The sequence below is a fragment of the Otolemur garnettii genome, unplaced genomic scaffold (genome assembly GCF_000181295.1).
Source record: "Otolemur garnettii isolate 467f Iridium unplaced genomic scaffold, OtoGar3 scaffold00003, whole genome shotgun sequence".
In the NCBI taxonomy this organism is placed as follows: Eukaryota; Metazoa; Chordata; class Mammalia; order Primates; family Galagidae; genus Otolemur; species Otolemur garnettii.
The window spans coordinates 38,093,090-38,121,038 of NW_003852398.1; the positions used below are offsets into that span (position 1 = coordinate 38,093,090).

Here is a 27,949-nt window from a genome sequence, read left to right on the forward strand (position 1 = left end):
AAGCGAGTCTCCTGCCTCAGCCTCCCAAGTAGCTGGGACTACAGGCGCCCGCCACAGCGCCGGCCATTTTTTGGTTGCAGCCATCATTGTTGTTTGGGGGGCCCGGGCTGGGGATTCGAACCCGCCACCTTAGGTGTATGTGGCTGGCGCCTTAGCCAGTTGAGCCACAGGCGCCGAGCCAAGGCAAGGTCTTGGTATGTTGCCCAGGCTGGTCTTTGAACTCCTGACCTTAAGTGATCCTCTTGCTTTGGCCTCCCAAAGTGCTGGGATTCCAGGCATGAGCCCCTGAGGCTAGCCTTATTTGTATTTTCCAGATGTTCCTTTTCTTTTTTTTTTTTCAAATGTTCTTCATAATAATGTCTGAGAATTAGAATTTTTTGTAATTTTAAAACTTGAACATTGTGGCAAGAATAAATGTTTCCTTTTGTTCTTTTATCAGGATCAGAGTTATATACTAAGACAAGGGAAATTCATAGTACTATATTCTTTCAAATGTCTTGTGTTTTTATTACTAATATTACGTTGAAAGATACCCTAGATTTTGTTGTACTTATATCATAACGTTTATCTTAAATATATTTAAGATATTAAGTAGTTTAGGTTTTCTTTAGGTATTTCGTTATGATTTGGGGGTAGGTATTTCATCTAAGAGTAAGGTACCTAATTATAGCGAATTGCTTATTCTATAAAGACTAAATTAAAGACTTACTAAATAGTAAACTAGGCTTTATGTTTCTTGGTGTCAGCCCAGTGTAGCAGTTGTTAAGGTATGATTATTCATGAGCTTTTAAATAATTATTAATACTTAAAAAATTATCTGTCCCAAGTTTGGGTTTATTTGGAGTGCCACTTTGGTATGTTCATTTGAATTTATTCAATAAAATGTTTAATATTTCTTAAGTACTAAGTACTTTGTAGACAACTGGGGACATAGCAGTGAATAAGGTAGACCCTGTACCTACTATCATTTACATTCTTGTGGTTAGAATGTAACTTTCTATTAACTTTTCTTAAAAATACTACTTTATTTTCCCCTACAGTTCTGTTAAAAATTTCTTTGTTTACTGCCAGTTTCCAGCCATCAGTGGAAACTATTACCTTGATTGTATTACTAATTGGTATCATTGGATTGACTAGCATTAGGCCCTTAATTTCCCAATTTTCTTTTAGTCTTACTGTCCTATAGTCCATCTGCTGTGTAGCATCCAGAATTATCTTTTTTTTTTTTTTTGAGACAGAGCCTCAAGTTGTCCCCCTGGGTAGAGTGCCGTGGCATTACAGCTCACAGCAACCTCCAACTCCTGGGCTCAAGCGAGTCTCCTGCCTCAGCCTCCCAAGTAGCTGGGACCACAGGCGCCCGCCACAACGCCCAGCTATTTTTTGGTTGCAGCCGTCATTGTTGTTTGGCGGGTCCGGGCTGGGGATTCGAACCCGCCACCTTAGGTGTATGTGGCTGGCGCCTTAGCCAGTTGAGCTATAGGCGCCGAGCCCCAGGATTATCTTTTAAAAAATCATGTTACCCTCTTGTTCAGCCCCTTCAATGAGTTTCCATTTAGAATAAAGTCCAGATTCCTTACAACCGTGACTTTTAAGGCTTTGAACACTGTCCTTAGCTAACTTTATCACTTTCATCTCATTTTCTGTTCCTCAAAAATGCCAACCTTTAAAGGCCTTTGCACTGGCTGTTGCCTCAATTTGGGATGAGTGCTCTTCCCTTAAATCTTTTAATGCTAGACCGGTTCTTTACATATTTACATATGGTCTAATGCTAGACCGGTTCCTTACATCATTACATATTCAGCTAGAATGACACTATTCAGAAATGCCTTCTTTGTTAATTTCATCAAAAGTAGTTTACTCCTCCACAAAGCACTCCTTTTAGCATTTTACTTTGTTTTATCTTCTTTATAGCACTTAGCACTCTGAAATTATTTTGTTTATTAATCTGGTTACTTGGTTATTTTTCTTTCCCTGTATATATGCTCCTGAGAATAGAGACCATGTCTGTTTTATTTACTGTTGTGTCTCCAGTGCTCATCAGAGCATTTTATCTTATATACTTTCTATGAATATTAAAGAATGAATAGAATACTCTCTTTCTGTATGTAGTATAATTTAAATATTTTATGTGGCTTTGAAGTACCTGAGTCTGTGTGATGTTGATGCATATCTTGCTTATTTGACTTGGTCACATTCTAGCTAAAATCAATTATTATTGATCTGTCTTCTTATTTCTGAAATGAAGATGCAAAACACAGTAGTTCTGATGGAGAATTTGTACCTCAGACACGTCCGCGTAGTAACACTCTTCCAAAAAGCTTTGGCTCTTCGCTAGACCATGAAGGTGAAGAAAATGAAGATGAATCTCGAGTCATTCAAAAGGAGAAAAAACCATCAAAGGAAGCAACCCTTGAACTAATTCTGAAAAGACTGAAAGAAAAACGTGTTGAGAGGTGTCTTCCGGAAGATATCAAGGTAATCCTGAGCTGTGATTTTTTTTCCCCAGACTATCTTACAGAATTCCTGAAACAAAAGTATTACCACAGCAGGATTGAGATGTTTGGGTAGTCCAGCTGGCCTGAGTCTGGCTCTCTCAAGATGGCAGATTAAAAAACACGCAAAAGCATACTGAAAGTGCTAAATCTTTTAGGGATTGAGTCACAATAACAACACTAAAAGAACTGAAATGTTGAATAGATCATTTAGATTAGAGGTAGTTGGCTAGGTGAGTGTTTAAATAGAGTGTGAAACAGACCTGAGTTTGAATCCTAGTTTTACCTCTTAACAGCTATCTTAGCTTATGCCAGACATGGATTGTATGCACTCTGTCATTCATCCCTTTAATAATTGTATGATGTTTATGGATGTGATTTATGTCTGTTAAAAATATTCTAACTTGATATGGTGCTTATGAGGATTAAAGGGTTTTTTTGTTTGTTTTTTGTTTTAAGAAACATTCTTACTCAGTAAAACCTGTGCCTTAGGTAGTCCTGATGAAAGCACTTGGTAACCCAAATCCTGTATCAGATGAGATTTGCTGGGAGCGTGGTGGCAGATGGTCTCAGGTCAATTTTGTCCTGGTAATGGTGAATTATAAAGCACATTTTAATCTTGACAACAGAGTACACCTTTCTCATGAACTAAATATTAGAGTCTTGGTTTTCCTTGAATAGAGTTGAATTAGTCATTCTCATTCATCCCTCTCTTTTTTGTTCAATTTTAAGTTTCTTGTTAGAATAGCCCTTACCCCCACCCCAGCTATTTTGATTGGATTAACTTAATCCAAATCCCTTGTCCTAGGTTTAATGGTCAAGCTTGAGATTGAAATCACAGTCACTTACAGAATCTATACTTAGCTAACTTCTACTGAATCTATATAATCTAAAATTATATTTGTTATAGGAAGATACCCAGCGAATTTTTTTTTGGTTTCTTAATTGTACTCTGGTAAGAGACAATTAACAAGTCTGAAAATAAATACAGAATTTATTTGGTCTAGTGTTGATAGGTATTCTGTGGAACATTGACTCGTTGAGATGCTAGTAAGTGATCCTATGAAACATATGGGAAGGTAATGTAGACAAATAAATTTGGGAAATCCTGCTTATTCTACCATTTAGAATACTTAAAAGATGAGAAGAGAGTTGTGTAGTATAAAGAATGTGCCAATGCAAATAAATAAAAACTGAGGGTAGAAGTCTAACGTTACAAATTAATGGTGTTGAGTTATATTTCTTGTTTGTTTGGGGAAGAAACAGTCTTGCTCTGTCACCTGGCCTAGAGTATAGCCGTGTAATCATAGCTCACCATAACTGCAAACTCCTGGACTTGAGCAATCCTCTGGCCTCAGCCTCCTGAGTATCACAAGTAGCTAAGACTAGAAGCATGTACCACCTTGCCCCAGCTCATTTTTAAAAAAACTTTTGGACTTTTTTGTCCAAGTCTCCCTATGCTGTCTAGGCTAGTCTCAAACTCTTCGCCTCAAGCAGTGTCTCTTGCGTCAGCCTCTCAAAGTGAGACATGAGCCACTGTGCCTAGCCCAGATTTTCTTAATAATTGAGGAGAAATACTGGATTATAAAATCTGTTGGTGTATGTATGGGGTGTGAATGTGTACCCAGTTGTTTTAATGCTAATGAAATGTAAAACATTTAAATAACAGGCAATTTTGTATATTTATTGTGTGCCTTACATATATTCACTCATTTAGTCCTCAGAGAGCCCTTTGAGATAGAACGAAGTATACCCATTTAACAGACTGGGATATTGGACAAAAGCTAAATAATTTATTTAAGCCAGTGTTCATAATTTATTCATATAAAATATAAATCATACTATCAAAGGAGGTTGGTACCTACTTACTAGAAGATCAGATTCTATAAGAGACTGAAAATTTTTGTTTGCAAATCAATAAGCAAAGGATGATTAGTCTGTAGACTGGTTATGGTCTGTCCTTTCAACCTAATTATTTACCTTGTGGGAATGAGAATAATAACAGTGCCAATGGTTTTGTTTGTTTGTTTTAATTTCAGAAAATGACCAAAGATCATTTGGTTGAAGAGAAAACCTCTCTCCAAAAAAGTCTTCTTTATTATGAAAGTCAACATGGAAGGCCGGTAATGTCTTTCGTACTGAAAAGATTTTATTTTCTAATATTAAAGAATATGAATCATTTTTTGTGGCCCACATTCTTCAGAGCTGTTTTGTAAAGCATTGTTTTCTACACTTGGGGGATTGCTTACTTAGTTAATATAAAATTTTAAACTGGGGGTGGAAGTTGTTGTTCAATGTTTTGTATACTTTAGATTTCTTACAACTAGGCAATTTCCTTTTTTCTCGCTGCAGGTGACCAGAGAAGAAAGACACATTGTTAAACCTCTCTATGATAGATATAGGCTTGTAAAGCAGATGCTCACGAGAGCTAGCGTCACTCCTATCCTTGTAAGTCAAACAACTCTTCAGTTAAAGAGTACCAAGATGTACTCTTCAAATTAAAAAATTATTTTTGGTGGTATATTGGAGAAATACACAGCCGAAGTAAGTTAATCTAATCATAAAGTTAGACAAGTCAATTAAAATAATGCTTTATTCATCTTTGTGTATATTTTTAGAGGAAAATGAAAACTAATATTTAAGTGCAGATTAAGTGTTATGCCCAAATTAGCAGGTAGTTTGACTTTCAATAAATTTGTTGTATTGTCCATTATAATTAGCCCATTCTACATTTTTCCTAGAAATTCAATGGAGCTTACGGGTTACTGTGGCTTTTAGGTTATTTTTATGTATAGTCACTTAATGGAGGCTTCCTTCAGACATTAACTACCCAATTAACTACTTATTAACTAATCAGCACATTTTGTTTATCCCTTATATAAACTGATTCTTTTTTAGTTGACCTTTTTTTTCTTTTTTTTTTTAGTTTGCCTTCTCAACATTATTTTATTTAGATATAATCAGTTTTCTTTAAGCAATGAATTTTGTATATTATAAATTCTCACTTAAGATAGTTCATTTATCCCTTAATTGCCTGATATTTTTTGTCACATTTCATAATTTCTTAATAGTGTAGGGTTTTTTTTGTTTTTGAGACAGAGTTTTACTCTGTCACCCTCAGTAGAATGCTGTGGCATAACAGCTCATAGCAACCTCCAACTCATGGGCTTAGGCGATTCTTCTATTTCAGCCTCCCGAGTGGCTGGGACCACAGGTACCCATCATAACGCCCAGTCATTTTTTGTTTCAGTTTGGCTGGGGCCAGGTTTGAACCCACCACCCTTGATATATGGGGCTGGCACCCTACCCACTGAGCCACAGGTGCTGCCTCAATAGTGTAATTTTTTGTACTCTTTTTTTTTTTTTTTTTTTTTTTTGAGACAGAGCCTCAAGCTGTCCCCCTGGGTAGAGTGCCATGGCTTCACTGCTCACAGCAATCTCCAACTCCTGGGCTCAAGCGAGTCTCCTGCCTCAGCCTCCCAAGTAGCTGGGACCACAGGTGCCCCCCACAATGCCCAGCTATTTTTTGGTTGCAGCCGTTATTGTTGTTTGGCGGGCCTGGGCTGGATTCGAACTCGCCACCTTAGGTGTATGTGGCTGGCGCCTTAGCCACTTGAGCCAGAGGCGCCGAGCCTTTTGAAGTTATTTATAGAAAACCATTTTAGAACTCCATAGGTTTGTCTTTTAAAACTGAGCTATAGGAAGCATTTCTGGTTTTTTGGTTTATTGGGGGTTTTTTTTTGAGACAGAGTCTCACTATGTCATCCTCAGTAGAGTGCTACGGCAACATAGCAAATTCAAACTCTTGGGCTTAAGCAATTCTCTTGCCTCAGCCTGATGAGTAGTTGTGACTGCAGGTGCCTGCCACAATGCCAGGCTATTTTGTTATTGTCATTTTGTTTAGCAGGCCTGGGTTGGGTTCAAACCCACCAGTCCCAGTGCATGTAGCTAGTACCCCAACTACTGAGCTACAGGTGCTGAGACAGCATTTCTGTTATTTATAGATCCTTAAATACGACTATTATAAAGAGAAATTTGGAGTCTAAAAGTTAAGTCAAAGCCATTTGACAGGAAATAATTTTTTCAACAAATGATGCTAGGACAACTGGATGTCTGTGTACAAAAGAATGAAGTTGGTTCCTTAACTTATACCATATTTTAAAAGTAACTGAAAATGGGTTATAGACTTAATCGTAAGAACTAGAACTATGAAAAATATAAGAGTAAATCAGGACTTTGGCTTAGAGAATTTTTTTTTTTAGATATGACACCCCAAAACACAACAACCAAAAAAAAACTAGACATTATAAAAATTGAGAACTGTGCATCAAAGGACTCTCTTAAAGGAAAATGAAAGCAACCCACAGAATGGGGAAAATGTTTGGAAATCATATATATACCCTGATAAGGGTCTTGTATCCAAAAATATAAAGAATGCTTACAACTCAAAAGTAAAGAGATTTATTTAAAAAAACAAGCAAAGAATTTGAATAGACATTTCTCCAGAGAGGATAATATAAATGACTCATAAGGATGTGATAAGATGTTCGATGTCATTAGTCATTAAGGAGATGCAAGTAAAAACCACATTGAGATACTATTTCATACCCACTAGTATGGCTATAATCAAAAAGATAAGAATGTTGGTAGAGATGCTGGTGGGAATGTAAACTGGTGCAGCTGCTATTTGACAGTTCCTCAAAAGGTTAAATATAGAAATATAGAAATGGTGATTACTCTGTGAATCACCATTTCCCCTCCTAGGTAAGTTCCCAAGAGAATTGGAAGTATATGCCCATATAAAAACTTGTATACCAGTGTTCATGGCATTATTTTTTATAACAGCTAGAAAGTAGAAACAACCCCTTTATAAATAAGTAAAATTGGTATGTTCATACACTGAAATACTATTCAGCCATAAAAGGTATGAAATATTGATACATGTATATGCTACAACATGAGTGAACTTAAAAATGTGCTAAATGAATACACATTTAATGCAATCTCTATTAAAGCACCACTGTCATACTTTAAAGATTTGGAAAAAATAGTACTTCTGATTCTTCTAATAGTACTTGCCTCAAGTACTATCAAAAAACCTTGAATAGCCAAGACATTAGTCAGAAACAAAAACAACTCAGGAGGAATCATGCTACCAGACTTTAGGCTGTACTATAAATCTGTAGTGATCAAAACAGCATGGTACTGGCACAGAAATAGAGAGGTAGCTGTATGAACAGAATAGAGAGCCCAAAGATGAACCCAGCTAGCTACTTATTGTCATTGGATCTTTGACAAGCCTATCAAAAACATAAATTGGGGGAAAGATCCCCCCCCCCCAATAAATGATGCTGGATGAACTGGCTGGCAACTTGTAGAAGACTGAAACTGGACCTCCACCTTTCGCCCTTAACTAAAATTGATTCTCACTAGATAAAAGATTTAAACTTAAGACATCAAACTATAAAAATACAAGAAGAGAGTGCAGGGAAACACTTGAAGAGGAGAATATTTTATGAGGAGGACCACCACCACCACCACCACCCCCCCGGCAATTGAAGCAACATCAAAAACACATTATTGGGATCTGATCAAACTAAAAAGCTTTTGCACAGCCAAGAGCACAGTAAGTAAAGCAAACAGACAACCTTCAGAATGGGAGATTTTTGTAGGTTATGCTTCCGATGAAGGTCTGAAAACTAGAATCTACAGAGAACTCAAATTAATCAATAAGAAAAGAATAAATAACCCCATTTCTATGTGGGCAAGAGACTTGAACAGAAACTTCTCTGAAGAAGACAGGCTCGTGGCTTACAAACACATGAAAAAAATGCTCATCATCCTTAATCATCAGAGAAATGCAAATCAAAACCATTTTGAGATATCATCTAATTCCATTAAGATTAGCCCACATCACAAAAGTCCCAAAACTACAGATGTTGGCATGGCTGCGAAGAGAAGGGAATGCTTCTACACAAGCTAGTGGGAATCCAAGCTAATAAGACCTTATTGAAAAGAAGTTTGGAGAACACTCAAGGAACTAAAAGTAGACCTACCATTCAATCCTGCAATTCCTATACTAGGTATATACTCAGATGATCAAAAATTATTTTACAACAAAAACATTTGCACCAGAATGTTTATTGCAGCCCAATTCATAATAGTCAAGACATGGAAACAGCCCAAGTGCCCATCTACCCATGAATGGACTAACAAATTGTGGTATATGTACACCATGGAATATTATGCAGCCATAAAAAGGTGGAGACTTCACATCTTTTGTGTTTACCTGGATGGAGCTGGAACATATTCTTCTTAGTAAAATATCTCAAGAATGGGAAAAAAAGTATCCATTGTACTCAATACTACTGTGAAATCGATATATAATCACCTACATACTCATATGAATGGCAAAAAAGTGCTAAATGAAAGAAGCCTAACAAAAAAGGCCACATATTGTATGGTCTCATTTACATGAAATATTTATAATAGGCAAGCCCATAGAGACAGAATGTTATGTGATGGTTTGCTAGGAGCTAGGGAGAGAAGTACAAGTGACAGCTAATTGGCACAGAATTTCTTTTAAGGTGATGAAATGTTCTGAAATTAGTGGTAATGGTAGCCCAACCTTGTGAATATACTAAAAACCACTGAACTGTACATTTCAGAAGGGTGGATTTTATGGTATGTAGTTATATCTTAATAACTTTTATGTTTTTATTTTTTTTATTTATTGAGACAGTCTCACTGTGTCACCCTCAATAGACTGCCATGGCATCACAGCTCACAGCAACCTCAAACTCTTGGGCTTAACCGATTCTCTTGCCTCAGCCTCCCAAGTAGCTGGGACTACAGGTGCCTGCCACAACGCCGGCTATTTTTTTGTTGCAGTTGTCATAGTTATTTTAGCTGGCCTGGGCCAGATTCCAACCTGCCAGCGTCCGTGTATGTAGCCAGCATCATAACCACTGTGCTGTGGGCGCCAAGCCAACCTTTATTTTTTTAAAAATGGGTCCTCAGACTAAAAATGTTGACAGCTATTTTATTTTTATTTTTTATTTTTTAGAGACAAGAGTTTCACTGTCGCCCTCAGTAGAGTGCTATGGTGTCACAGCTCACAGCAACCTCCAGCTCTTGGGCTTAGGCAATTCTCTTGCCTTAGCCTTCCGAGTAGCTGGGACTGCAGGTGTCTGCCACAGCGCCCGGCTATTTTTTTGTTGTTGCGGTTTGGCCGGGTTGGGTTTGAGCCCTCCATCCTGGGTATATGGGGCTGGCACCCTACTCACTGAGCCACAGGTGCTGCCCTGACAGCTATTTTTAAAAAGAAGTGCTTCCAATTACAGTATATGTTTTTTTGTTTGTTTTGTTTTGTTTTGAGACAAGAGTCTCACTTTGTCACCCTTGCTAGACTGCTGAGTTGTCACAGCTCACAGCAACCTCCATCCAGCTCTTGGGCTTGGGTGATTCTCTTCCCTCAACCTCCCGAGTAGCTAGGACTACAGGTGCCCACCACAATGCCCAGCTGTTTGTTGTTGCAGTTTGGCTGGGGCCAGGTTTGAACCCACCACCCTCGGTGTATAGGGCAGATGCCCTACTCAATGAGCCACAGGCGCTGCCCATAAAGCATATGTTTTTATCATTTATAATTTTTAAAATGTTTATTGAATGAGCTCTTTTAGACAGTTCTAGACATAAATGATCATTTATCTATTGTGATAAATGTGACATTTATCAAATAAATAGAGAAATACAAGCAAAAATAAATTTATTAAGTAATTCCAAAAAGTATTTAAAAGCAAATGTTTATTTGATAATAAAGTTTGATAATTAGTAACATAATGAAGTGGAACTTCTTTGGACACTTAAAATGTAAAGCTATTTATATTATTGACTGTTATAGGGATCTCCATCTACTAAGCGAAGGGGTCAGATGTTACAGCCAATCATAGAAGGAGAAACTGCACATTTTTTTGAAGAAATCAAGGTAATTCTTTAAAGAAATTATTCTCTGAAGTCTTTTCTAAAGGAAAAATTGGAAGTCACAGCACATTTGATTCTCTGGATGTCTTTTAGGAAGAAGAAGAAGATGGTGTTAGTTTGTCCTCTGAGTTAAGTGATATCTTGAAAACTGCTGTACAGGTACACTCTTCTTTGGAAAACTCAGAATCTGATGTTGAAGAAAATCAAGAAAAACTGGCTCTGGATCTCCGATTGTCAAGTACTAGAGCAGCTTCTATGTATGTATGCTGGTTTGTGATTTTAGTCTATTCGTATAACAAAATGTACATGTCAGGAAATTTGATGTTAAATAATTGTGTACTTAGAGGGATTAATACAAGAGATTCATCAAGAATTAAGTGGTAACCGGGTACAGTGGCTCATGCCTGTAATCCTAGCATTCTAGGAGACCAAGGCAGTTGGCACAAGTTTGAGACTAGCCTGAGCCAGAATGAGACCTTATGTCTATAAAATAGCTGGGCATTGTGGCAGATGCCTGTAGTCCCAGCTATTTGGGAGGCTGAGGCAAGAGAATCTCTTGAACCCAAGAGTTTGAGGTTATTGTGAGATATGACACAGTGGTACTCTACCAAGGGTGAGAAAGTTTGCCCATTTGAGTGACAGGTTGCCCATTTGAGACTCTGTCTGAAAAAAAAAAAAGAATTAAGGGATATGCTCTTCTTGATTTACAAATTAATGTGGTCTACACAGTGTCTTTTTTTTTTTTTTGAGACAGAGCCTCAAGCTACTCCTGGGCTCAAGCGAGTCTCCTGCCTCAGCCTCCCAAGTAGCTGGGATCACAGGCGCCTGCCACAATGCCTGGCTATTTTTCGATTGCAGCCGTCATTGTTGTTTGGCGGGCCTGGGCTGGATTCGAACCCACCACCTTAGGTCCATGTGGCTGGCGCCTTAGCCACTTGAGCCACAGGCACCGAGCCTACACAGTGTCTTGATTAAACAGTATGTTTCAAAAGTTAAAAAATAAAACAACCTTATATTTGAAAAGTACAGAAACCAGTTGAGAGTTTACGTTAGTTTCTTTTATATCAGCTTCTTCTTTTTTTTTTTTTAGACAGAGTCATAGCTCATAGCAATCTCAAACTCTTGGGCTTGAGCAATCCTCTTGCCTCAGCCTCCTGAGTAGCTGGGACTACAGGTGCCCACCACAATGCCCTGCTACTTTTTTGTTGCAGTTTGGCCTGGGCCGGCTTTAAACCTGCCCACCTCCATATATGGGGCCAGTGCCCTACTCATTGAGCCACAGGTGCTGCCCACAGTTAGTTTTTCTATTTTGAGTAAAGATGGGTCTTGCTATTGCTCAGTCTGGTCTCAAACTCATGAGCTCAAGCAATCCACCCACCTCAGCCTCCGGGTGCTAGGATTACAAGCATGTGCATCCAGCCTATATCAGCTTCTTTACCTTTGAATTGAACATGATACTTGTTCTCACCTAAGAAGATTATTTTCTAAAAAGTTCTAATGCTGAGCCCTACCTTCAGCTATTCTGATTTAATGGGTTTGAAGTAGAACTCAGGCATTGGTAGGTACTAAAGATTCCTAGCTGATTTTGATTTGTAGCCAGGGCTGGAACTACTGTTAAGAATACAATCAGTCTCGCCCTTCAATCATGCTTTTCTTCTATTTTAATTTTAGGCCTGAATTACTGGAACAACTATGGAAAGCCAGAGCTGAAAAAAAGAAACTACGTAAAACATTGCGGGAATTTGAAGAAGCATTTTATCAACAAAATGGAAGGTTTGTTGATAATGAAATCATCCTTCTCCTATAGCTTATAAGTGCCCATACATTAAATAGTGTAATATATGAGCTTAGAAAGAAATTGTGCATAGGAGATGTTAGCATTGGAAATAACTTAAAAACATTCCTTTATGCTCTGAAGCCCTGCTATTAATGGCAGGGAAAAATCAGAGCTGCTGTAACGTCTGATAAACTATTTTTCCCTATTATCCTAGAGAGCCTTGGTTGTCTTACAGTGATTTTATATTTTTTAATTCTGTATCCTTACCCTTTTGGAAGTGGTTATGAAATGAGATTTTTCTCATTTTTGAAAGGGTCCCAGTACAAGAGTAGTATCCTCAACTAGTTTGGATGTTTAATTTTCATGGTAAGACCATTGTGCTTAGGCTACATGTTAAGTCATTCCAGGTTGCCCATTTCCAAGAGATGTGACAGTGTGACAATCATGTGGCTCCTATAATAATGTGGAATGTGCTTTTAACTAACTGAGAAATGCACATTGACCCTGAGTGGTCTTTTAAAACTCAGAAAAATAAGGAAAAATGAGGCTAGGCACGGTGGCTCACACCTGTAATCCTAGCACTCTGGGAGGCTGAGGTGGGTGGATTGCCTGAGTTCATGGGTTTAAGAGCAGTCTGAGCATGAGCAAGACCCCACCTCTAAAAATAGCTGAGTGTTGTGGCAGGTGCCTGTAGTCCCAGCTACTCAGGAGGCTGAGGCAAGAGAATCATTTGAGCCCAAGAGTCTGAGGTTGCTGTGAGCTATGATGCCATGGCACTCTATACAGGGGCAACAAAGTGAGACTCTGTCTCAGAAATAAACAACAACGACAAAAACTCAGAAAAATATATTCTATCAGATTGTAGCCAGAAATAAGGATTAAGTTATCTCAAGCTACAAAAAAACAGTTTTCCAAGTAACTGGGTAGTCTTTTTTTTTTTTTTTTTTTTTTGCGACAGAGCATCACTATGTTGCCCTCAGTAGAGTGCTGTGGTGTCACAGCTCACAGAAATCTCAAACTCTTGGGCTTAAGCGATTGTTTTGCCTCAGCCTCTCGAGTAGCTTGGACTATAGGTGCCCACCACAACACTCGGCTATTTGGGGTTGCTGTTGTTGCTGTTGTTTGGCAGGCCCAGGTAGGTTTGGAACCCGCCATCAATGGTGTTTGTGGCTGGCATCCTACTCACTGAGCTATGGGTACCAAGCCAATAACTGGGTAGTCTTAACCAAGCTGATAGCTAATATTATAAATTTCAAAGTGTGTTCCCTCTAAATTCCCTCTGCTTTGTGAGTCTCCTGTATAGGTTAGCATATATGGTTAAGAAAATTTGAAGTTCACGAACGCGTTTTCCCAAGTGCTTTCTATTTCTTTATATTACTGGAAGAAAATTTTGTTTATAATTATACTAGGATAGTTTGATGCTTTAGCTAGTGATTAAACTTAATTGCATGGGGTCATTAATATAAAGTTAGGATAGTAAACTACTTTTTTGTTGCAGGTAAGATGGTTTACTTTTACATCTTAACTTTACTGGGGCTACAGTTAACTAAATTTATGAAATCACTCAGTGTAGCCTTATGGCACTTAATACATACTTACAGACCTGGCAGAGTGTAGCAGTAGATACCTTATTAAAATATGGTTACCTTCAGTCTTTTTTTTTTTTTTTTTTTTTTTGAGACGGAGCCTCAAGCTGTCCCCCTGGGTAGAGTGCCATGACCTCACAGCTCACAGCAACCTCCAACTCCTGGGCTCAAGCGAGTCTCCTGCCTCAGCCTCCCAAGTAGCTGGGACTACAGGCGCCCGCCACAGCGCCGGCCATTTTTTGGTTGCAGCCATCATTGTTGTTTGGGGGGCCCAGGCTGGGGATTCGAACCCGCCACCTTAGGTGTATGTGGCTGGCGCCTTAGCCACTTGAGCCACAGGCGCCGAGCCACCTTCAGTCATTTTATACTGATCTTTGATAGGAAGTAATAGCATCATTTAATCAGTAGAGAAATCAATCAAAAATAGAAGCATTTTAGGAATGTTTCTTGGGAAGGGGGAATTAGAGAATGAGTCCAATAACCTTTTTGCTTACAGAACAACTTTTTATTTGAACATCACAGATATTATTTTCTTCCCTAGGAATGCCCAGAAAGAGGATCGTGTTCCAGTGCTGGAAGAGTACAGGGAGTATAAGAAAATAAAAGCCAAGCTTAGGCTTCTTGAAGTTCTTATAAGCAAACAAGATTCTTCAAAATCCATATAAAGTGTGCTCCTTGAGAATTCATATCATAAAGTCAGTTGTATTTCTTGAAGCTTATCATCGTGTATACTTGGCTGGTACTTGTTTATTTTGTCAGGCTCTCAGAGAATCTCATTTTTTACTTGGTTGTGATGCCACTAAACAAATGATGGGAGGGTAATGGGCCCTCTCTAGGCATTATTAATGATGTTGCCTATTAACCACAGACTGTCCTCTACACCTTTAGCTGACATACAGTTTCCTTCATTGTTTTTTACTACAAATAAATCCTTTTAGCAAAAGACTAGGATTTTATCCTTTCAACTTCAAGAACTTTGGAAATACAAGCTTTTTGTTATTACCAACTTTTTGTTTTTCATTACTGAAGAAAATTGAGAGGAATATCTTCACACTGAATTTCTTCGGTTGCCTTTTCTTACAGAATGACTGAAAATTTGAAAGAAAAGCCTATAAAAGTGCACATATGGAACTATGTTCTGTGTTTTCCTAGAGAACCAAAATCAAACTGAAATTTCAAGTCCTACTGTGGAACACCTTTCTGTTTAATTCCCAAAGTGACACCTTACAGGTAGTATGCTAGCAAGATATTGCAATTCAGTGGTCACACAGCTCCTGGATGAAGATAACAGTGGGTAGACCAAAAAGTGACCTTGCTATATTGAAAATACATACTATACATCATACACAGAACTGAATCATATCACATGCTGCCTATGGGACTTAAGTTATTCTTTGTTTCCTAAGTTACTGTTTATCAGCTGATGATGATGTGATTTGTCTGGAGCAGATCCTGTGCAGCCTCTCCACTCGCCCCCAACCTCCCCCACCTTCCACATAATGTGAGAAAATAGCCATGTCAGTATGGAGGAACTCCGATGGTGCTCAGATTTGTGTGTTCAATAGATGGGCCTAAACTGGCAAAATAATTATTTTGCCTAAAGCAAATCTGTTCTTAACAAGGGCTATACCACTGCATTTTTACATACCTTTAGAAGGTTGCATCTTTTCCACCTACTTTTAATCAGCAAAATCCATACAAAAAACACCCTCTGAAGGAACCACCTTTTGCTCTATCACATGCTGCTTAAAGCAGCTGTTTACAGGGTGTGTAGTGGTATGCCCCTTGTCATATACTCTTAGCATATCCTTTTTCCTTTGCCTTTGCATGGCTTTTCTTCAGGTACTCTCCTGGTATCATTCTGCTAATTATTTTTACAGAATGGTGACTTCTTTTGTGCTAACAATATAATAGCAGATTTGGGTGAGACTTAAGCTAAGTGTTAATTTTTTTTTCTGGTGCTTATCTGGATTGATAACTGTTTCACTTTGACTGTACCCATGTTTTGCATGCAGTGACTCATGCATGGTTTTCTTAACTAATAATTATACTAATTTTTTCCATATAAAAATGGAAATTTGCAACATCCTTTAAGGATGAGGGAAGCATGAACCTCAGACTTCTGGCACTATTACATACTAAGCACATGAAGTAGCTTGTTATTGAATAGTGACTCTAGTACTTCACATTTCACCTGTGTGTGCAATGCCTTTTTTGAGGGGAGGGAAAATCTAGTAGTGAATGTATAATTGGGGAATAAAAAAAGCACTAAATCCAGCCCTTTTTTGTGTGGTTTCCTTTTGATACAACTAGATTATCTATCCATAACGTATACTTAGAAAAATAAAATTGAAAACACCGTAATTGAAATCACTTCAATTTGAATCCGTTATGCAGTGTACATTTCAATTAATATCTTTTGTTCTCCAGACAGGAGTATATCCAAACATCTAATTTTATGTGCACTGTGTATTTTATATGAATGTTTTATTTTATATACCACATTGCAAAAATGTCCATATGCACTATTTAAATGTTTTAAATAATATATTCCTTCTTTATAATGCTAAATCTATATGAGGACCATATTTTTATATAAGTCATGGCCTGATTGGTTTCATTTTAGAATTAACAGCTGCTTCATGATGTTATTCAGTGTTAATGTTTGACTGCAAATAGAGTAGATAGTAGTGGCATGGCAGCACTTAATGCTATGTGACAGTATGGTATGTCATAGTTATAAGTAGTAGGTGGTAGAATTAGCTGGTTTGTGATAGTTTTACTTTGGTACAAATAAAAACTCTATATACAAGTAATATATATATGTCTACTAGTATAATTGCATTGCTGTGTCTGGCACTTCATTGTACAGACTTTTGTAATAAAAGAACTTGAATGTTCTAAGTCATTGTAAATGTATGTTTGTTTTTCCAGTAGATGTTAAAAAGAAAAAATATAGACCTTAAGAGTTCCCTCACTCACCCTTATTTTTTTTAGGCTTTGTTCAAATTACCCTATCTAGGAACCATGTTAGGGGACAACAGAGTTACTCAGCTAATTGGCTAGTTATAGCTATTGAAGGTGGTAAAGCAGGGAAAGGGCATGTTGTTGAGTCTTTGGTGGATATCAGAGTAGAAGCTACACAAAGAATAGTTAGCATTTCTTGTTGCAGTGAATTCTCCTATTAAGAAAACGTGATGTACAGTCTCTTAAGAGAATAGCTTGGCCTGAGGAAGGTGAGTAGTAATTTTAAAATATTTTTATTCAAGTTTTAAAATCCAGGGACTGTTGAGCACCAATGTGGAAGTTGTGTGCTATGGTCAAGTGATGGTGTTTGGGCTAAGAGGATATATGGCTGTTCTATGGGGTCTTATGTAGCCTAGAAAAATTAGAAGAGTTTCTCTCTAAGTTCTAAAATGCCAGCCATCTAAAACTTCCCAACTATACCAACAGGGCTCATAGACTTTCCAGACATAACTTGTGACGCTGATACTCCTACCTACCCTGCTCTTTATTTTATTCATGGGAAATAACTTCAAACTGCCTAGGTGAATTTCAAGTTTGAAGATAATTGCGAAATTTCTGTAGGTGGTTGGGGAGTTGGTTCTACATTTTGACTTTTTCAGGAGACTTCACATTCTAAAGAATGGAGGGAGATTATTTTACTTGGGCCAAAGGAAGTCAGAACAAGGTACACGAGGCACTTGAAAACTCTAACTCTTATACTTCGCAGCCGTAAGAAAACTTTCTTTGCTTACTCTATTGAACTGTTAGAGACCTGCCCCATGAACCATAAGCATTATTTTGTACTTTCCTTCACATTCCTAGAATTTAATAATAAAATCATTCTAAAATCCTTTGTGTGTAAGCCAGTGTATGTATATTGGAAGAATATTGTAATATGCATGGATTGTACAGTGGATCTCATTGTATAATTAGGGACACTTAATTCCTGGAAATTGTATGATTACTACATGCATAATTGATCTGAGGGTAGTTTGATAGGTAGTTTAGTGCTTTTAAAGTGTGCCTGAAATGGATACGAGTTTAAGAAATAATACATGAATAAATAAGTCTTTGTTAGAAATGATCAATGATTATATCACAGATTCTTACCTTCTCTTAGTGTTGTAGAGCTGAAACTTTTCTCATCACTCGGTTTAATTTCAAATTGATGTAATGTAATTCTTTTTCCAGCTCCACAGCATACAAAAAGAGTCTAGAAGATAATTTAGGAGGAGATAGTGATTGATTAATATACTTTCATGTATGAAGAGATAGCAGGTACCTATTGTGAAATGCTTTGAGTGAGAAGATAGTCTTATAAGCTCCTAAAACATACCTTGTTTAACCAGTTACAGATAGAATATTCTCAAGGTATCTGGAGAACAGTATCTGATGTGCATATCAAATATAAATGGCAGTTCCTATTACTTAGAGATGTAGGGATGAAAGAAATGATCTCTTGCTTTTTAAGCAAATGGAGTTATATGGTTTATTTTTAAAATTGGGTAGAAAATTTCTTAAAATGGCATCTCAACAAGGTTGTGGGTTCAGGAAAATAATGTGTGTAACTCATGTCCTCAATCCCCATATTATGACATCCCATAATTCCCTAGATAGAACAAGTGCTTACTCTCGGAATTCTTGTTGAGTGACAGGCTGGTAGTCTTGGTAGTCTTCTTCAATTTCTGTAGAATAATACTTTTTCTCAAGCCTGTCTTTCCATTTTTTCATCTTCTCTGCCCTTTGAATCTCCTGTCAAGTTAGAGGACAAGTTAAGTATAGAGTGTAGTCTTTATTTCTCTATTCCAAGTCTTTTGCACATAAGCATCACAGGGTTGAGGAATTTAAACTGTTCTGTACTCTCTAGGCCTCAGATTTGAGCCCCAGTGACATTTTGCCCTGCCTAAGTTTTAAGTCTATGCAAAGTCATTTCAGAGCACTTGTTTAGTGTAAGAGCTGTTTAGCATAGTTAGGGAAGTTTTTGTTTGTTTTAAATTATAAATTATTCTCATTTCACTGCCTTGTATCCCCATCTGAGATTTTTTTGTTTGTTTTTTAGGTTTTCTCCATTTGGTCAGAAGCTTAAATTTTCTTTCTGTACTTCTGTTATTTAATGTAGCAAATGTACTTCAGAGTACATCTGTGGGTATTTATTGCTCTCCCAGCAGCTTCCCAGCCAGGCTACTACAGACCTACCAAGTTTCCTCTTTGTATTTACTACATTGGTTAATTAACATGTGTATTCCAGTCTGCCCACATACCCCCAAACAAGCCCCGCATACCAGATTTGTGTTCTATGATTGTAAACAGGCCTTTCTGTGCATTGGTCTACCATCCACTTTCCTTATAGTATCCAAATATCATTTTCCCAGTTTGAGAAAAAAATGCCCCGTATGTGGTGGAAAATAGGGACAGCTGAAGAAGAGTAGGAAAGAGGAGACAGTGCACCCAGATGTAATTTATAGACTTCTCAGCAAATTATTATAGTACTGCCCTGCTCGAGCAATAAGGCTAGGTAGCAAAATGGATCTCTTTTCAAAGGTTCTTATTGTTCCTCAAAAAGGATATGTCTAACTTCATTTACTATGTGTATTCTCCTGATCAGAGAAACTTGGTGTCTTTCTCTAAACCAGTATACCCGAAGTAGGAAAGGGTACTTTCAGTCTTGCTAATTTTATTTTAGACATATTACAGCTTCCATGTATTAGGATATTTACTAATACTTCTAATGTGGTGTTAAAGTGATAGACCTCAAAACCATTTCTAAGTGACCAGTCCAATTATAAGGTGAATGCCTAAATAGTAAAGACTAAATAGACCGTGCATGGTAAACTTTACTCATCCTTCAAGAAACCCATCTCGTCTGTCACTTTTGCTGTGAAGGCTCCCTTGACATTCATAGGAAAGTACTACTTTTCCTGGGCAGAGCACCAGCTCTTTGAGGGAGCTCTTCCTCCAAGCTCCTAAATTCTGGTCACCCTACCCTCCTCCCTTGTAGGGAGCTGTTTCCTGATGTTGTTTCTGGATTAACTTGGTGTCTACATTACCCCTGTAGTCTTCTAATACTTCAGGAATGAACTCTTTGTACTAAACCACCTCTTTTTGAACTGCCCAATGTGATTTCTTTTTCTGACTGAACTCTTAAATGATGAATATTTGTTAGCAGGGCAGGTACAAAGAAATAGACATATATAGATAGCACGTTTCCATCGAGGTAAGCAACAGTTGACTTAAGAATTATAGACTAACAGGCCAGGTTCCATGGTTCACACCTGTATTCTAGCACTTTAGGAGGCCAAAGTAGGAGGATCACTTAAGCCCAGGAGTTTGAGGTTGCAGTGAGCTATGATGACTCTACTGTACTCTAGCCTAGGTTACCCAGGGAGACCCTGTCTCTCAAAAAAGATTAAAAAGAGAACAACTTGTCTATTTGGGATTCTTCATACTGCAGAACCAGCAGCCAAAGAAGTGGTTACTTAACCAGGGTGATTAAGTTACCAAGGAGAAATTAGGTTATTGCTACAAAATTGTTAAGAGATGGCTATATTTGGAACCCAGGAGACTCTTTGGGATCCCTCTTAATATCCATGGCCAAAATTAAAAGGTAGTGGGAAAACAGCATTCTGTTAAAGGCAGGACAGGAACACTGAGTTTAGATTCTGAACTAAAGAAGGTTCAGTTCATCCTAATGCAGCCAGCAGTCTTGGTAGTGGACAAGGAGAAGGATATGGAATGGATAGGAGAAAAGTTATAAATAACAACTATAGTCTTGTCATTTATTATAGAAAAAAGGACAAGTTATAAATAACTACAATCTTGTCATCTATTACAGAAAAAAGGACAGTGGCCTCTGCATGTTTGCTTGTAATATACATATATATTTATCTAAGGAATATTTGGTGGTGGTTAACTTTGTAGTTTAAACATTAGGTTACAAAATATTCTTAGGGAGTTGTAGTTGTGATACAACTAGAAAGGGTCTTAACATCATCCATAGATAAATACAATTAGTGTTGGGGCTTTGCTTTCTTTTTAGGAAGAAGATAAAAGCACACCATGTATATAAAGGATGGTTCCATCTTGTTTGAACATTATTATTATTTTATGGGAGTGCTCTATGATGCTGAGTTTTAGGCTTTGCAAACCTCATTCCTCATACTCTTGCTAGATGGATTTCTGTTAGAACCTGCCAGTATTGGGGAGATAGAAGGGAGGGAGGGTCATCTTGGGTTTGGGAGATTTTCCGCCCATTGCTATTTGGCATTGCTTATGCAGTTGTAGTTATTTCAGCAGCAGTTGCTCCAGACTGCAACATCCAGCTTCTTTTAGGATACCCAGAATCTGTCTCATCACAACCCCTTAAAAGTACAGGTTGAATATATATTCCTAATCTCAAAATGCTCCACAATCTGAAACTTTTTTGAATACCTACATATGATGTTCAAAGGAAATGCTCATTAGAGCATTTTGGATTTCATACTTTTAAATTAGGAATGCTGAACCAGTATATAATGTCGATAATTCAAAATCCAAAATATCTGAAATCTGAAACACTTCTGATAATGAGCATTTCAGATAAGTGGTACTCAACTGGTATAAACAGCATGGCAGTGGCGGTGGAAGGTTGATAGATAGGAGGTACCTTCTCAGAGTACTGAGTAATAAGCTCCACAAGTCCCTTCTTCACAGCTACTAGGATCAGGTAACCCTATCTTGTATAACCAGAGCACAGTTAGTTGTGAGTTGCCTCTGTGTTCTCAATTTATAATTTTTGTCTTCTTTTAAATAATATCTGTGTACTAACCAAATCCCTGTAGTATATTTTCTCTGTATGAAATACGTATTGGGGTTTCTTTTTTTCTGAGCAGGCTATAGGCATAGTGTTTCCTCATTTGGTTAAGTGTATTTTTGTGTCTCAAGGACTGCTTAAATTTTCCTTGCTTTGGTTTTGAACATTTTTGATAATTGCTAGGCATTTTCTACTTTGTTGCTATTATGAATAGGGTCTAATATTATAATTAACAAAGTGATGTTTGCATATATGACATTATGTAAATTATTTTGCCTACTACTTTACGAAATTCTTTTTGTTTTAATTTTCCAGTTCATTGTACCTAGAAAATCATATCTCAAATAAAGGCAGTTTTATTTCCCCCTTTCTATTCTTGAACTTCTAATGCATTTTTCTTCATTGTTTTGACTGATTTCCTCTAATACATCACTGCTTGTCCCTGACATGTCCAATGTGTTTTCTATTATTAAGTAAGGTTATAATTGAGAAGATGAGATAAATGTTCTTATCATATTGAGTATGTATAATTGATTCTTATTTTGTTTTATTTTCCTTTTCAAAATTTGGTGTTAAAAGTTATAAGATACTTAGGATGTGTGTGAAATGATGTAATTTTCCTCTATAGCGCCCACCACAATGCCCAGCTATTTTTAGAGATGAAGTCTTGCTGTAGCTCAGGCTGTTCTTGAACCCCTGAGCTCAGGCAGTCCACCTGCGTCAGCTTCCCAGAGTGCTAGGATTACAGGTATGAGCCACTGCGCCTGACCATTAATTTTTCTGTTTTTTTTTGGTAGAGACAGAGTCTTGCTTTTGCTCAGCTGGTCTCAAACTCCTGGCCTCAAGCAGTTCTCCCACCTCACCCTCCCAAAGTGTAAGGATTATTGGTGTGAGCCACTGTGCCAGACCCTGGATTCAGTTTTGATAGCATTTATTTATTTATTTATTTATTCATTCATTCATTCATTCATTTATTTTGAGACAGAGCCTCAAGCTGTTGCCCTGGGTAGAGTGCTGTGGTATCAGAGCTCACAGCAACTTCAAACTCGTGGGTTTAAGCAATTCTCTTGCCTCCACTTCCCAAGTAGCTGGGACCACAGGCACCTGCCACAATGCCTGGCTATTATTATTATTATTATTATTATTATTTTGGTTGCAGCCATCATTGTTGTTTGGCGGGCCAGGCTGGATTCGAACCCACCACCTTAGGTGTATGTGGCTGGTGCCTTAGCCACTTGAGCCACAACATCTTAAAGTTCATTTTAACTGTCAGCCTTTTCATTTTTGTAACTCCTTTATCTGACAATAAGAAACTTCACTCCAGTATTTGCTTGCTTATTCTAGTCTCCTAATCCTGGTGTTATCTTTCTGAGCATTTGTGGGGGCAGCAGCGTAGAGGGTGACCAGAAAAATGTCAGTGTTCTATTTTAGTTTTTTTAGTTGTGTGATAGTGGTATGTATTTCTTGAATTCATATATATGTTCTTTAAATTCCACATTTGTTGAATACATAATAATTTTTGAAATATAAAAAATGAAATCATTAAAATAATTTATCATCTTAATGATTATAAGAGAAGAACTATTTAATCATCTCAATAGAGTATAACTCACTATAAATACCCAGTGTTAAAATCCACAGTGAGTGTACACCTGCAGTTGTACACTCAGGCTGAGAGTACCAGTAGAGAGAGAAGGTGTCTGGACTCCAAATAGTTTGTGCTAAATGAGATCTGTTTGGAGGTAGAACTACTGCTTAGAAAACAAATCTTTTCAATTCTTAACTTAAACTTGCCATAAGCATGTTTCTAATACAGCTACCACTTTTGTTTACGAAAAATTAAAATCTTACATTTTCATCAAAGCCTTCTTTTCTAGCTTGTTCAGCCAAATCTCTGCTGCTTTTGCTTCTGAGAATATAAAGTAAAAATTAAAGGCATGTGACAGTAAAGAGGGAAATGCCACCATAAAATACGAGATCTGAATTGTATTTCTTTCTGATAACAAATGCTAGTTATTTGGGGAATGTTTTTATTAGTATGTACTTCAGATTATTTAAATTATGTCAATAACTTAAAAAAGTTATGCCTTACTGCCAGAGGCTTGGGTTCAGGAAGCATTCTGACAGTAAAATCATTAAAGGTATTATATAAGTATTGTATGTAAAATGTTTTTATTTTGATAGTTAAATACATTTAATGTAATGTAGACTAAAATCATTTCTAATTTTTTTAGAGAGACTATTCTCTTCCCTAGATTGCTCTTAAAAGTTTCTCTGAGTGACAGACATGGCAATGCATTATATTAATTTTAAATTAGCTTAGAGTTTTATGCTCAGAAATCAGGAGCCACGACTGGACATACTGACAACATATTTAGAATCACCACATAGGATGGTGGTTGTCTTGAAATCCAAACTTTATTTGCTGTTAGTTTCTTATAGAATGTGGAACTTTAAAATGGTAAGTTATTAAAAAAAAAAAAGGGTAAGTTATAAATTTGAGAAAGGTAATCTTACATTTTGTCTTCATCTTTTTCAGGTTTCTTCAGTCTGAATTTCTTAAGAACATTTGTATAACTCTGGGCATAATTAAAAATAGTTTGAGAATTCACCCCAAATGTATCCTATATTGTTAATATTTAAGCAAAGTAAAGAAATCTGGAATGCTTATTTCTAGGGGCTGCTACCCTAAGGAAATGTGGAGGCAAAATGCTATGACCTTTGTTACTAACTTTCTTGTTACTACTGATACTTTCAGCCTATTGGTGAAAAGAGGCCTCTTCTCTTAAGGGGAATGGCACTTGAACTTGTAAAAAGCAAAAATCTAATAAAAGTATTAAAATATATTGCATTAAGAATAGTAACACTTTTACAATGCATATAACCAGCATCATACCCAAAAGATGGGGAAAAAAACCTCAATTGAGTTTATTACGGGACATCTTAATAGTTTTCCTTTATAGATAAGTTCTTGGACATAATTCTTAAACCCCACTCACCCCACAGTTACTGGGACCTTTTTGGTGTGAAGTGCTTTGCCTAAAGCTATGCAGTATGCAGAGGTGGCTAAGCTGGTAGGGGAGGTGTGACCATCACTCATAAAACTCTGCTACAACTCAAAGTGAGATAGGTGTCTAGGGGACAAAGCAGATCCTACTCTTTCAAGGAGAACAGAATGTTAACAAGAGAGATAAGAGCCATAGCAATATTTCAGGGGTCAGAGAATTACCAGAGCTAAAGCCCAGAGGAAAGTGAGAGCAAGCGATGTATTCAAAACAGATTAGCTGGGATGTAACAGTGCTATAGAGACAGAAAGGTATAAACACTATAAAATGATAGTTAATAATGATGGATTGAGACTATGACACCTGAGGAGGACTTGGAATGTTTGAGTAAGGAATTTGGACTTATTTTGATAGACCCAAGGAAACTGATATGATCACATCTGGACTAACATGGTGAAGAAGCTAGAACAGTTACGATGATGTTACCATACAAAAGGCTGAGTGAAAAGTACTGAAGGCCCTAACCTAGTTGGAATTCAAAGTGTCCTTGAATTTCACAAGTGTAAGCAAGAGCTACAGAGATAAACCACACGTAAGCCTTGACAGATGACTATATAAAGGACAAGGAAATAAAGTCTTTTCAAGGTTTCTGAGCCAGGAGTGACTGAGAGAAGTGTTGTCATTAACAGAACAGGAAAATAAAGACAAGGCACATGGAGTTCTGAGTTTGTATTGCTTACAGAAATGTGCCAGCATCTAAATTGAAAACTTTTTTGAGGGACAAGTTAGTTTTATTATAACATCAACAGTACTTTTTATTTTGGAAATAGTAACTATTTCATATGTAGAACTCTGAAGTAATTTCCACTGCATTTTTAAAGCCAGAGAAGATCTCTCTTCCCTAGTAGAATAACACTGGATTGAAACAGAAAACAAAACCCAAGGCATATGAGTATGTGTGGGGTGTGGGGTGGGGAGTTCAAACTATAAATGTATAAGCTGAGTAAGATTTGTCCTAGAATTCTAATTAGGAATAGAATTTGATTTACCTTTTTAATCATTTTACCAAGTTCAAAATCTGGTCTTCTGCCTATTGAATAATCAGCTTTCACTTCAGAATAAGTATCATTGATTATTGCCAAGAACATATTCTGGGGAGAAATACTCAAATAATTATGATGATAAAAGTTTAAATGTTGTTAGTGACTTTAACAAGTGCTGGAGTTATAAAATTCAATTTAAATTTTAAAAGCAACCCATATTCTCAATAATAGGGAATAGGCTATGCAGACCACAATAGAATAAAATGGGAAATGTGTGTGGGGATGGGCAAATATGTTTATGGCAAATGAGGAAAGGAGAATGTGAAATAATGCGTATGAACTGGTTAACATATACGTTAACCAATATCCCATATCAGAAGACAATTTAGAATGAGGTAATTATATGTTGGTAAGGGTGTTTTTTTGTTTTGTTTTGTTTTGTTTTTTGAGACGGAGCCTCAAGCTATCCCCCTGGGTAGAGTGCCATGGCATCACAGCTCATAGCAACCTCCAACTCCTGGGCTCAAGCGAGTCTTCTGCCTCAGCCTCCCAAGTAGCTGAGACTACAGGCACCCGCCACAATGCCCGGCAATTTTTTTGGTTGCAGCCATCGTCGTTTGGCAGGCCTGGGCTGGGGATTCGAACCCGCCACCTTAGGTGTATGTGGCTGGCGCCTTAGCCGCTTGAGCCACAGGCGTCGAGCCCGTAAGGGTGTTTTTGATTCTATGAAGCTGCTTCAATTTGCAGTCTTACTAAGGCTCCTACAACTACTAATGTTCAGATAACACAAATCTAGAGAGCATATTCTTACTCCAGTCCACCTCCCCACTTTTCATAGTGGCCCAGTTCTGTCATCCTAAGACTCTTGGCCAGAGGTAGAAATATTTTCTGGCATGACAAAGTTTTTTCATGCCTTGATTAGACTTGTTCTGGTGCATGTGAGAGACCCATCCTAGATGTGACTCCTAGGAATCTCAAAGGGTTGTGAGCTTTCATCTGTAAGAGCCAAAAGGCATTGCAATATGAACAGAATATTAATAATTGAATTCATACTTCATGATGTGGGCTGTCCCAGCCTTGCAAGACATAGGACATTCAGGTTATTTATTTAAGGGATTTAGCACATTCTTGTCTAATATAATCACCCAGATGTAAGTATTGTGATCACATTCTTCATTGGACAACATCAAACATTAGTCACTAGAAAATTTTGATTACAAAGAATCCATACCATTCTTAATAAATACCTAGTGTTCTAACAGCTAAGCAGTACTATAATTTCTAAATGAGTAATTTCAATTTTTTCAAACTGTTGTTGCCCTGGGTAGAATACTGTGGCATCACAGCTCACAGCAACCTCCAACTCCTGGGCTCAAGTAATTGTCCCTCCGCCTCCCAAATAACTAGGACTACAAACACCTGCCACAACACCAGGCTATTTTTTGGTTGCAGCTGTCATTGTTTGGCGGGCCTGGGCTGGATTTGAACCCACCAGCTTAGGTGTATGTGGCTGGCGCCTTAGCCACTTGAGCCACAGGTGCTGAGCTGAGTAATTTCAATTTTTATTCTAAAAAAGCCCACCGCCCTCCCCCACCAAAGGAACACATGGTCATTCTTACCAGCAGGACAAAGAACACAAAAAAGATGAAAGTGATGAAGTAAATAGGTCCCAAGATCCAATTGGCTTGCTGAATCCCAGCGAAATTAAAATCTCCAAGAACAATTCGAAATTGTGCAAATCTTTGATGGGAAGAAAGACAATATCTGTTCACATACACACGTGACAACTGATAGGGGTTACTATTTAATAATGTCTCTAAGAAAGTAGCTGTTCATGGCTAATGTTTGGTACAGAGTTCCCTAACACTGGATATAAAAAATTCTCCTAAAGGCAAGACTTGAGATATTTCAATAGCTGAACAGGTAATGTAGGGAACAACGGGCTTCAGTTTATTTAACCAATGTGAACTTAATGTTCACCTATAAGATTTGAACCTTGGAGTATCTGTTAACTAGTTGGTTTTGGCAGTGGCCTCCATGGCCATTCCTTTTTCCTGTAAAACTTAGAATGTTCTGACTTAAGCCAACAAATGATTTTTCAACTTGTACCTAGACTCAATGACAGTGATGTGTTTTAACCAATAAAACCAGGATGCCAACAGTTTGTTACTTGCTATTCTCAAGTTCTGATAATGATCCTCAATGTGATCTTAAGGTTTATTTTATCCTTTCCTTTTTTTTTTTTGAGACAGAGCCTCAAGCTGTCACCCT

At 37.5% G+C, this 27,949-nt stretch overlaps 2 protein-coding genes across 3 annotated transcripts in view; one reads left to right on the forward strand and one right to left on the reverse strand.

Moving 5' to 3' along the window:
* The window catches only part of FAM13B (family with sequence similarity 13 member B), a 97,818-nt gene extending 81,079 nt beyond the window's left edge, over positions 1–16,739 (forward strand). The window contains exons 17-23 of the mRNA XM_023514687.1: positions 2,239–2,475; positions 4,532–4,615; positions 4,845–4,940; positions 10,393–10,476; positions 10,566–10,729; positions 12,144–12,245; positions 14,377–16,739. Of these exons, the coding sequence (XP_023370455.1) occupies positions 2,239–2,475; positions 4,532–4,615; positions 4,845–4,940; positions 10,393–10,476; positions 10,566–10,729; positions 12,144–12,245; positions 14,377–14,500 (891 nt within the window). The 3' untranslated portion in view covers positions 14,501–16,739. The remainder of the gene's footprint in view (positions 1–2,238; positions 2,476–4,531; positions 4,616–4,844; positions 4,941–10,392; positions 10,477–10,565; positions 10,730–12,143; positions 12,246–14,376) is intronic.
* The window catches only part of PKD2L2 (polycystin 2 like 2, transient receptor potential cation channel), a 59,193-nt gene continuing 45,859 nt past the window's right edge, over positions 14,616–27,949 (reverse strand). The window contains exons 9-14 of one of the 2 annotated variants that reach the window (XM_012808777.1): positions 27,298–27,418; positions 25,685–25,786; positions 24,148–24,209; positions 23,482–23,539; positions 18,472–18,593; positions 14,616–14,634 (exon numbers count right to left, since the gene is read on the reverse strand). In XM_012808777.1, coding sequence (XP_012664231.1) covers positions 14,616–14,634; positions 18,472–18,593; positions 23,482–23,539; positions 24,148–24,209; positions 25,685–25,786; positions 27,298–27,418 — 484 coding nt within the window. Of the gene's footprint in view, positions 14,635–17,957; positions 18,055–18,471; positions 18,594–23,481; positions 23,540–24,147; positions 24,210–25,684; positions 25,787–27,297; positions 27,419–27,949 lie in introns of those variants that run through there. The other variant, XM_023516052.1, reaches the window with a different exon arrangement.